Genomic DNA, 12,571 nt, shown 5'->3' on the forward strand with positions numbered 1-12,571 from the left:
TTTCTTATCCCGCACTATAGATGAAGGCTGGCGAAAAACCGCACAGGATAAGCCAATGCGAGGAAAAGATTTATCCCACACACATAAATTGGAGGAGGCGTGTTCTCACGGGACAAGGGAGATGCACGATGGAGGCATGTTTTTCCTTATCCCGCGAGACAAAATGAAGGAGTTGATGATGCCACGGGATAAGGCGGCAAGTGGCGGATAGTGAAGTTTTTATTTCGCGGCCCAAAGAGGAGTATCACTAAGCCGCACGGGCTAAGACAGGAGCACTCAAGGAGTGGGAGGATGTTATCCTATCTAGGAAAACATACACCCCAAACTCAGCATAGGACAAAATGAAATTTGGGGCAAGACAAAATGAGTGTGGCCCAATAAAGGAAGAAGAAGAATTTTAGGGTTTGTGAAGCCGACAATTTCAGGGTTTGAGAGCACATTGATCAGAGTAACTAGCAATCATCTGACGCTTGTATTAGCTCTACACACTGATGCTAAGGGGGTAGAATATGGCAGCGATGGAGGAGTAGATCAAATTGCAGAAATTATTCAGTGCTATACCTCAAAATGTGATCTCAAGGTGTGATAGTATGCAAGGCTACAATAGTGATGTGGTTTTTGTGCTCAACATGCCTCAAAATGCATCCCTATATGCCCACAAATTTTATTTGTAGAAAAATATGAGGCCCATGCTATGTGTAGTTGTGCTCACTTACACTGAAGATCGTAATGTCTGGACAAGGCATGGCTGCAGTCTAAGAGTAAGCTATTGGGGCCTTTGGTGTGGAGTTGGGTGATGTGCCACTCTGTAAGTGGCACTAGATCTGTATGAGCAAAGGGTGGCCTATATGGAGTATAAGGGAGTCACTGATAGTGACCAATTCAAACGCATACTTCCTCATGAAAGCCTTGATTCACATTCATGCAAGAAGAAATAACTTATGCAGAAAATGAGGAAGAAGTGATAGGGCATTTACCCTCCAAAAGGGGATCTTTGCTATTTTTGAGCTAAAAAATGATGCAGAGATAAAGTCATTTTTTGACTTCCGCCGAAATGGCAAAATTTTCAATTTTCCAGGCACAGAGAAAAGTAGGCTCCTATAGCAAGTGGACAGCAAACCAAAAATGGCAAACATTGACAAAGGAACAAAGAGTGAGTTGACATCTCTCTAAAGGGGCTTTTTTCTGTTTTTTGACAAAGTTTCCAGTAGCGCTACAAATGGCAATTTTTTATCAAAGTGCAGAGGTGAATTGACAAGTGTTTTCAAGGGGAAATTTTTTTGATTTTCAATTTTTCCAGTAGGGCGTGTAGGTGCAATTTTTTAGCAAATTTTGAAGGAAGAGGAGTTGATTCAAAGTTGCAGATCTCAAGATTTGAAGAGAGGTCTCTTTTTTGAGATTCCTTTAGGGTTTCATTAGGGTTTTCTTCTCTCTAAGATATATCTTTTTTCCTCTTCTCATAAAAGAGGGATTCTGAATGTAATTATTCGGGAAGCAAGGCTTCCATGTATAGTGCAAGTTTGAATGCCAATTAGAGTTAGTTTTATTTTAGTTTGTAGTATCTTGATGTTTCAAACAGTTTGTAACCAGAATACAAGAAGATGTAAATGTTTTACTGCAACTATCTCTCTTATGTATGCTCTATTTTATGATATGAAATAATCAAGGGTCTTTTTTTTTGTCCCTGCAAGTCAGGTGTATATCTTGTTGTTTGCTTCTCTTCAAGGAGGAGATTAATTTGCTTCTTCAAGGTATAGAAATAGTGTTGCGTATATGTGAGATTGTCAAGTATGGTTGTTGGTAAAACTAGAAGGGAGAATGTTGGTGTAATGCACTAACATTTCAAGCTCATTGGTTGCATGTTACCCTGTTTGGATGTCAAATCTGCATAGTGTGAAGTTAACAAATACAAGGCACTGATCATGGAGTTGTTTTCAGTTTTTGAAACCATTTCATAATCAAAGTCTCTTCTACTTTTTGCATTAAGAGTAGGATTAGTGTAGAACCCCCCACCCCCCTCAATGAAGTGCATAGATGCTTAGAAACTAAGGTTAAAGCCAAAAGCAGGAGTTAAACCATCTTCCTTAGTACATTTTCATTGGGATGATCTGTTGTAAGTTGTAGTGTCTTGAGTATTATGAAGCTTAAAGTTATTAGACACTACATAGGTTCACCCGCCTTGATCTCGCAGAGCCAAAAGAGTAGGAGATCTTAGTCTTGAGACCGAATCTTGTTCAGTTGGCCAAATCCTTCCTCGAGTTTATCGATGAGTTAGTGGCAATTTCTCTAGGACTCGGGGGCTATTAGTTTGGGAACCAACAGTTCGCATAGACCCGAGTTTATTCTTTTGAAGTTAAAACCTAGTCAAACTTGGTAAAAGCGTTTACAACAAGCTTGGTAATTTTCCCTCCAAACATTAACTTGAAAACTTCTTTCCAACTTTACTTAATGAAGAGTGAGAAGGAGAAACGTTGGAGAAAAGGAAGGGAAAAAAGATGTTAATTCTGAAAACCCTTATTCTAACCCTATGGGCTCGAATAGTAGGAATGTCGCCCTGAACTCTATGGAGGAAGACAACCCTAATTCTACGGGCACTGAGCACGGTAGGGATTCAGTGAATACTATTCTGAATACTGCCCGTAATTGTACTCTGGAATCCTTCAACTTCCAGAAATGGGTTATTGACAACATTTCTAGCATTCAGAGCAAATAGAGGGACCTAGAAAATAAGATACACAATTTGATTAAGGAAACAAATTCGGGGAAAAAGAATGAGGAGATGGATACCTGTGAAGCTGAGGAGGAAATTGAAATGGAGGACTGGCTGGAAAAAGACCTGATAAAAAGAGATTTGAAACATCTGGAGGATGTTATCAGAATTGTAAAAGAACAGGCTGAGGAGGATAAGGTAACATCATCACTCGAGTTGCTCGAACTGAGAAGGCTTTGAACAGCTTCATGAACCACAATCTTGAGGTATTAAGAGTTTCGTCCCATAACATGAATGCCTTGGTGGATCACTTAGAGAGGAAAAATCAAGATAAGAACTTGGTAAGCATTGAAGATGTACCGACCTCCAACTCCACTCATCAAATCTCCAGGAGAAGGACTAGGCAGAACACCACTAAGATGGAGACCAAAATGAAAGACATCCAGTTGAAACGAGAGAGCAATGATCTGAGAGAAGTTGCAAAGGCTATGATGCTTTTGGTTCAAAACGTTGAGGAGTCTATAAAAGTTTTCATTTGATATGTAAAGTTGGGTTTTGGATGCCAATTTCTTGTTGGCTCCTTGTCTTTTGGTCCTAGTTGCTGGTTTTTGTGTTGGTTTTTTGTAGTTGTTTTGTCTTGTTTCTTTCTTGCTCATCTTTCATATTGTAAGCGGGTTTCGGGTCCCTTAAAACCTGTTTTTTCTTAATCAAAAACTTTACTTAATGAAGAGAAGACTTTAATGCTCAACCCTATCATTATAAGATGAAAACAAATTTGATTTTGACATTTGGATTCTCTTTTAATCTTATAAAACCCCTCTAAAATTTGACTAATAAGACCAAGGAACCTGTGGGGGCTATTTTTTAACTTTAATGGCAAAAATAGGTAGTAGAAGTTTTAGAATTAGAGAAATGCTTTAGCATTGAAATGCATAGGGTTGAGGGTTTAGCATATAGCCAATAGGGTTGAGATTTAAGGGATATAGTTTATTGTTGAGGGTATAGAGGTGGGGGTTTAGGGTTGAGGGTATAGAGTTGAGGGTTTAGCCTATAGGCTTTTGGGTCTATGACCTCTCTATAGGGTTTAGGATTTAGGCTATAGCTCATATAGGGTTTAGGATCTTGAGGGTATAGGGTTAAGGGTTTATCTTATAGCATCTAGGGCCTAGGTTTGAGGGAAATGGTTGAGGGTGAGGGTTTGGGGTTTAGGGTTGAGAGTATAGGGTTGATGGTTTAACATATAGCCTCTAGGCCCTAGGTTTTAGAGAAAAAGTTAAAGGTTGAGGGTATGGGATTTAGGGTATGGCCTTAGAGCCAAGGGTTGAGGGATGGAGTTGAGGGTATGGACTTAGAGCCAAGGATTGAGGGATGGGGTTGAGGGTATAGGATCTAGGGTTTATGGTTATGGGTATAGAGTTTAGGGTTAAGTGTATAGGTGTTAGGGTTAAGTGTATAGGGTTGAGGGTTTTCTATTGAGGGGTTATTGTTGAGGGGAAGGATTCTTTATTATGTCTTTATGTGAGCAAAACGTGTACATGTTATGCTTAGTAAGAAAATCATATGTGTGTTTTGCCTATATAAAAACATGTACGTATTTTTATTCAAATAGCATGTATGTGTTTTGGATTGTACTTTGGATTGGAAGGTTCATTTGCTTCATTTTGACATGATTTTTTTCTTTCATTCTTGTTTCTCAACTTGCTTGTCATCAAGTTTACAAATTATGTATCAAGTCTTAGTTAAATTACCACCATAATTCCACATGTCTCGTGAGATTTCTAACCATATATTTTTTTAGATTTGAATGACATTAGCATATTTATTTTAAATTTATTTCACTAACATTTCCATAATTACAAGACATATGTGTTGCATTTTTTAGATAACTTTTGATCTACTTCTCCAAATTTGAAAAAAATAAAAAATTGTTTAACACTTCATTCTTTACACATTGGGAAAAAAAATGCATTTTCAATTATTTTGGTGCAAGTTATGTGATGTCCATGCTCAGTGATGTAATTTTTAGGATGCATCCTCTTTGAAAAATCATAAAAAAAAATACCCAACAAAAAATTACCCAAAAAAAACACTTGTAGTACTCACTCTTAACCATATTTCTACTAGTGGGTTTTTCAAAATACTAAATGCAACTAAAAAATTGAGGGTTGCACACCAAACACTACTTTATGTTTTGCAAAAAAAATGGGAACACTTATGTGTGTGCAAAGCATTTGATCCTCTTAATCTTATCTATTTTTAAAAAACTTTAGTAGTTTATAAACTAGATTCAGAGTATAATAATTCTTTTTCTTTTGGTATATTCAAATTTTGCGAGTCTCAAATTACTCCTCCAAGTTCAAGTTCAAGTTCAATTGATTTTAGAATAAAATTGGCCACCTTTGACCCCCTTTTGTGTACCATCTTAGTGCACATACCCATCAATGACAACATTATTTCCAACACTTTACTCAAAATACCATATTCAAAATAGTGATACATCTAGCTATATTAAGATCGTCATCATTACAAAGATTTGATAGGTAGAACCCAACCATCCTAGCTCTAATGCCTCGTTTACACACCATTGTCCACCATTAGAAACTACTTCCTCATGAAATGAATGAGCTAATTGGTGTGACTCCCACTCAATGAGATAGTACTATTGTCACTTGGTGACTCTCCTTCCTTTCCAAGAGGGTAGTTCATCACATTCTCCCTCACTCATTTGGCATTTTTTATGTGAGTAGGGGTGATGTAATTCACACTTGTAGCAAAGGTATAACATATGTGCTTTCCTAAATCCATCTCAAACATGTTTTTGGTGAGTAGGCTTAAAGTTTCAAAGCCCAAAAGTTGGAAGTTGCAAATTTAAATATAATTGAGATGTCATTGATTATAGAACTTCTTATACGTATAGATTGTTTATTTCAAATCACATACATGCAATATGGGTAATTAAAAGCTTCTTAGCTAGGAGCTAGTTATAATACATTTGTTTATTTAGCTAAATGAGTAAAAATATAAAAGAAACTTATGACCACTTATATATTCTACTTGGATATAAAAGTAAAATTATGACAACCAAAAATGTTTGCATTAGTCTAAATGATTACATTAATAGCTCCAGTAAGTTCCTATTCTTGAAAGTGAATGATAAATTATATTTAAAATTTAACTAGATATGCAATTAGGTAAATACATCTAGTAGCTGCCCATTTTTTATAGCATCATATTGTTGGCTTTGATATAAATATTTCATAAATATTAGCCATTAATTGTATAAATTAATGATTGTTGATAAATATATTTTAAGATTTAAAAAAAAAAATTCAAAACTCCACACGAAGGCTTTGTTTTTAATAAATGGATAGTGAATGGATAAAATTAAACTGTGACATGAGTGCATTGTGAGAATTAATATGTAAGCTTTCTAAAGGTTGGTAATTGTTAAAATGATTAGAAAAAAGTAATATTTTAGACGAATAACTAGACTTGGATTCACATCTTTTTCATCTCCTATAAATAAAAATCATTCACATAAAATATGCTTTTGATAGGAGATATTGTCATTATACGAACACAATTTAATGATTAATCAAATGTAGCAGAAGTTTTCATAGAGAATATTTAATCTTATAGAATGATTCTATTCTTTTAAAATCTAAATATAGAATGGTTCTATTCTTTTAAAATCTAAATATCATAAATATTCTTTCTTCATGTCTAAGAAAAGATGTACTCTCTCTAAATTTTATGTTACATATCTAAATACACATAAGGGAAGTCCACTTGAGTTGGATGGCCTTTTCTCTTTTAATATTAAGGCAAACTCTATGTGCATTGAGTCAATTGCTTCCCAAGTTTCAGTGTCATGGTTCTTCATCTTATAACAATGACTATAATGATATAGGACACAATGGTCCTCCACAAGTTGGTTGGGATTTTGTACCCTCTTCGAAATCACAACATGATACCCACATGAAACCTTATTAATGATAAAAGAAGACCCCACATATAAATTTAAGTCATTTTATCAATTTGTATTGAAGGAGCGATGTGACAAACAAAAAAAATGAAATTCAATTTGGTTGGGAGCTTACTCTTGATGGAATTGATCACCTTGGTGATTATAATTGGGAGAGCAAATTGGATGCACGACCTTTGCCCTTGCTAACTCTTGGAGTAGTTGCTTATATTGCTTGATCTCATCCCCTATTTGCTTATTTATAGGTGACGATGGGGCTTGAAATATGATATTTATTAATAGTTAATTGTTTGCATAGTTATAACCTATCAATTTGCAAGGTCTCTCTCACCTTGATGTAAGTTTCAAGTTGTCACTCCATACAATGATTGGTATTATATTTGATATATAAAAAAAATGTTCTTCAATTAAAAATCTTAAAAAATTAAATTTAAGATATTTAAATTCTTTAAGTTACATAAATATCTTCAAATACATAGGATCTAAAAGATGTTTAAGAGATATCAATCATGAAACATTTGAATTTGTAACACAACTTAGATATACACCTTGAATATGATCTATCGATATCTTTTATCATACATGCATCTATTCCATCTATGTTATTGTAATAGTTTCTAAATTTTTAAAGCTGAATAGTAGCTCTATATATCACTCTATTACCACTTAAAATTAAATATAATGAAGGTTTCATTACAAATGATGAATCAAATTTATATTGAAAGATTTTTGTTAACCACCATTACACCTCTTGCTACAATTACAATTTATAAACCATACACAACTTTTAATAAAATATAATATAAATAATATTCAAATTCATGCCCAACATCACACCATCATGCAATTTACCATCATAATGTAAAAGATTGCAGACCCTCCCTGCATAGATAACTTTAAATCTATCAAGTTATCTATCATAATAATGACAAAAAATATTTGACATTGCACATTAATACCAAAGAATATCCACATTACAAGTTGCCATGAGAAGCCTCTTTTAGAAAACTTAAATAAGTTTTAACTATGGTTGGATGCAAACATCCAAAAGACAAGACTGAACACAAGACATTATCATGTAGCATGAAGGTCCAAACGCAATAATATATCATAAAACAGGGAGCTCTGAAACTTGCCAGGCTTTAAGAATTAATCGTAGAGTTCGACTGAAAAGTGCTTTTTATAACTTTCTCTTTAATACAGTCAGCCTTGGCAATGCCAGGCTGTTCTTCAAATCATATGTTCCCAGATCATCGACTTAGTTATGCCAGCTAAAACTAGAAAGGATACCATGTCTCTAATTCTCTAGTATATAGTAATAATATTGGAATTTAAAATCTAGGGGAAGGGTCTGGTAGCAGATTATGTTCTAATGTCTGTTCATTATTTGTTCATTTAATTTTTCAATTACTAACTTCAAAGAAATCAAAAACATATAATTAAAAGTTCATTAATAAATTTCATATGTATCAGTTGTGTAACTTTATTGGTACCCATAGTAGACGACTACTGGAGAAATTAGGCATAAAGTATTGGCAATTTTTGAGGAGGTTGTAGTGCATGATTATTGGCATCTTTAAGTATAGGTATCAAATGACATTTTTAAATGACCTTTTTTTTTGCCCTTATGCATATAACGGATCTCACAATGTTCGTCTTTGCTACCCAGAAGCCAGTACAATAGCTATAAGCAGTTCAATCGTATAAAAAGACAATCAAAAACATTGTTGAAATCTGATATACTATTTAGGATCTGTGGGTGCATAAAATTTAGCTATAATGACTACTGGTGCTCTTCCCCTAGATCTGATAAAAAAAATTCAATTTCCAGTACCAGTCCCAAAAATATGCCTACTCCAAACACAGTCTAACTCTCCAAAAATATTCAGTGGAAAACGAATGTCCTGGTAATTGCAGGCAATTGGTCTTGAATCCAATGAATCCAATAGGATGTGGGTTGCCTTGGAAAATAAATCATGTTGTCTGGATAAATGCTCTTGCCATTCCAGTAACCCATTATGCAGAAATACAAACTGATGGTCCTGGAATAGTAATCTCAGACAGTGTTATACAGTACCCAAGAAGAATTCATGCTTTTATGGATAAATTTTGTTAAAAATTAGTAATTACACGAGCCATACTGGTTAATGACAGTATTAGAACTTAGGAAAACTATTTTCATTTACTCTCAATGTAAAAAGTACAACTATATGTTCATCATCAAAGAGAATTCAAGATTGAATGCCTAAATTGGTAATTCTGCACATTTTGACTTTTAAGTTGCTTGTTCATTTAGGTATTTTAATGTACAATGCAAAATACCATAATATAGGCATGGAAATTCAAAATCAAACCTAAAGACCAGAACATAGACAAACATTGACCATAAGAGATTGCATCTATATTCTATAACCCAAGCTTAGTGTTCTGGTTTTGATGCATACAACTCTAGGTTAAACAGAGCCTGTTTCCCTCTGGGAAGTCCTCAAAATGCCAGTCCCTGAAGATGTCTCTACGAACAGCATGACACCTTACTAATCTGGGGCTAACAGGATCTTGGTTTGTAGAATTTCTACTGGCAACAGAAGATGATGGCGGCACTGGAACCACTCTTGTTTTCACTGTAATTTCTGCTGCAGCAGGATGATCATGATGTTGTGGGTTCCTCTTGTTAGAAGACCAGCAACTAACTGCAGATCCTCCCCACTTTTCCTCATCTTGAGAGTGAATTGAGTAACTCCTTAGATCAGAATGTGTTCTCGTTACATTTTGACAAGACAAACATGCCAGACTCATTGTAGCAGGATATTGGAGATATTTCACCAAGGCCTTAAAATTCTGCAAAGAAAAAGTAAATTACACATCTTAATGGCTTTGATACAAAGAAAAGGGAAAAACAACATCAAAATTTGCTGTTCATGTCAATTATATAGAATCAGATCTAGCAAGACAAAGGAAAACAAGAGAGTTTGGTATCATGCATGAAAACCCACATATACTCAGATCACAGATAGATAACCAATGGCATTCCTAGCTTACAATACCAATGCTTATAGCCGTGGAACTCTAGGTTTCTTCTATAGCATATTTCAGAACATCAGCAAGGCAACAAATTATAGTCAAGGTCTTTGTTGGGAGTTAACTAGATGATTGGAAAATAAAGGATTTCTTTACTGATACTGTCTTAGAGATTAAAACATCAAGCATTGGCTTTCTCCTTCAATCCCTGAAGATGGATCTAGAGACAGGATCTGAAACGTAAGACATGAGTTCATAAATAGTGTTGACACCACAAACCTTAGACAACACCGCGGACAAAGATTAAAACTTGTTGATGAACAATATGAACATGATGACATCTCATACTAACTCAAACAGGGGATGTCTTACATGATAGTGTTATTGATGCCAACAGCATGATATGATCATTTATAAATATGAATCAGAACAGAGGATTTCCTCATAATACTATGTGCAAGTTTTCTCCCCCATGATATTAACATAATTGATCTGCAAAAGATGTATTATAACTTCATAATAATTGATCTGCAGAAGATGTATTATAACTTCACAATACAAATTGGGCTTTCCAAAATAATAGGATAAGCTATACCTATGCATCTAGACTTTCTATGCATACATGCAATACATCTGCCAGAGAATTACAGACTTCAAAACAAATTTTACCCATCTATCTAAGCTTTCTATTGCCGACTCTGCAACAAGTCAAAAGCTCTAAAACATACTTTGAGATGTCCATCTAGAATTTTAATACGATATTTATTACTTCTAAAACATGTCAAAAACTCCGAAACTAGCTTCAACCTTTAAATCTTGAATTTCAATACATTCATGCAATAGTTATTGTGTCTACCTGCATCATACCCAGATGCCCTAAGAACCCAAAACATCCTTTCTTTTAAAATTCAAGCTTTACAGTAGACATACAAATCTGGAACACCAAAAATACCCACGTTCAATCAACAATCTAACAGCAATATCATGACCTAATCAAGATTTTGCTCTAGTGAAATGGACTCACCTAAGATCTGCACACACTGCACAACCATGAGCTAATCAAGTCCACTGCAATTCCCTGAAAGCGTATCCTGAATCAAGACCATTGGGATATAGGTCAAGCTGTAAGCCAGATTAATTGAAACTCTTTCAAAGTCTAATAGGTTGTTTTTCTTCTCCTCCTCTTCTTAATGTTTCGTAAGCCCTATCATTTATGTAGTTAGCATGTTCCAAGTTGAAAGAAGTGGACCCTCCTTTTCAAGATTCTTCAACATGCTGTAAGGATATTACCACAGAAAGCCGCACCAAAAAGAGAACAGGCCCACCTCAGGCATCACTTCTTATTCAGCTGCATTTGCTTCTTACGCCACTCATACCCCATCCCCACCTTAAAAAAGTGATATCGATAGCCAAATAATTCAATACGAACCCCAAAAGGGATATGGAAAAGTGGGGCTGGACATAACTATGTGATAAACTTGTCTTACTTATTGAAAGAACTGAGAAAGGCCCAAAACCTAAACATATACAGTGTGATTTGACTTGTACTTGAAAGAATCGCCATACCTACCTTCCTTGAAACTGCTCCAACTGCTGCTATCAGGCCCACTTCCACGTGCATCATCTTTTCCTCCCTTGCCTTCTTAACTCGCTCCAAACAAAAACAAACACTTCCTTATTGTGTGGGTCAACCATACCCATAACCGGGCATTAACTCTTCTGTTAATAAATTCACTGCATATGACCTATATAGTACAAACCCTGCAACTCTACATACATTAAGGTACATTAATTCACACAATTTTTCATTCAGATACTGACTACAAGTTCTGCCCTCCTGAGGATTTGATTCTGCCTCATATTAATGAGTGCTGGTTTATTTAGGTCTCACTACTAGTGCATTTTAATTGTTCTCTCAAAATTACTAATAAAAATTGAGCAGATTAATTGGTAAGTCTATCAAGTAAATTTCAGGATTTAGGTTTACATCATGGTTACATCATCAATTAGCATATTTTTACATCATCAGCATAAAAGTTAGATCTATAATAATACATATTTTATTAATAATGATTAATGCCAACAATTATGTTACAAGAGAGGATACCAAAAGTGAATGTAAACACCTCTACACAATCAAAATCAAAATAAAAAACAACAAATTTTTAACTAATATTACAACTAAACATTATACTATAATAATAAAGATGTGTAGAATAGGCAAAAATGTTAATTAATGATGTATACAAATAAAAAAATATTAATCATATATTAATTAGTTAAAGCAACTTATCATTATAGAAGATTTAGTATTGATCATTACTATATTTGCTTAAGAGGAATTGTCGAGCTAAAGTTAAGAAAGGAAGTTACCTAAGGAAGGTTGATGATTTTTTTTATTTTTATTTTTTAAATCCATAAAGAGGAATTTTTAGTCTATGCTGCATTAAGGTGAATAAATCTGAGTATTCCTTGATGCAAACTTCAGTAGAAAATTATGATGAAGGTGGTTGCAGACCCGGTCATATGGGACTGGATTTTGAATATAATGCTCTGTTTAAAAAATGTGGGTTTTTCAATTGAGGATGTTGCTATGCAGGAGGTGGTAGAAGAGGAGGAAGCAGTCAATGGATTGCCCATACAGAATGAGGATCGAGTAGCTTACAACAAGGACTTGGTTGTTCAGTATATCAACTGACTGTAATCCATAGAAAAGAGTCAATGGTTTCAATTTTCTTCACTCTTTGAGGCTTGTCAAATGGGTGCTTAATTAGTTGTTGAAGGGGAGAAAAGTAGGCTCCGGTGTCCATTATGTTACGTTGATAAAAGGTTATTGATGGAGATGGGATGATGGAAAT

At 34.7% G+C, this 12,571-nt stretch overlaps 1 protein-coding gene across 1 annotated transcript; it reads right to left on the bottom strand.

Moving 5' to 3' along the window:
* Nucleotides 1-8,851: 8,851 nt before the first annotated feature.
* LOC131037957 (uncharacterized) lies at nucleotides 8,852-11,557 on the bottom strand. The gene is made up of 3 exons (XM_057970224.2): nucleotides 10,738-11,557; nucleotides 10,570-10,647; nucleotides 8,852-9,533 (listed from the first exon to the last, which is right to left on the bottom strand). Exons 2-3 carry the CDS (start codon nucleotides 10,576-10,578, stop codon nucleotides 9,144-9,146), a joined length of 399 nt encoding a protein of 132 aa, XP_057826207.1. The 5' UTR covers nucleotides 10,579-10,647; nucleotides 10,738-11,557; the 3' UTR covers nucleotides 8,852-9,143.
* Between the last annotated feature and the right edge of the window lie 1,014 nt (nucleotides 11,558-12,571).

Source organism: Cryptomeria japonica, chromosome 9 (assembly GCF_030272615.1).
Source record: "Cryptomeria japonica chromosome 9, Sugi_1.0, whole genome shotgun sequence".
NCBI lineage: Eukaryota > Viridiplantae > Streptophyta > Pinopsida > Cupressales > Cupressaceae > Cryptomeria > Cryptomeria japonica.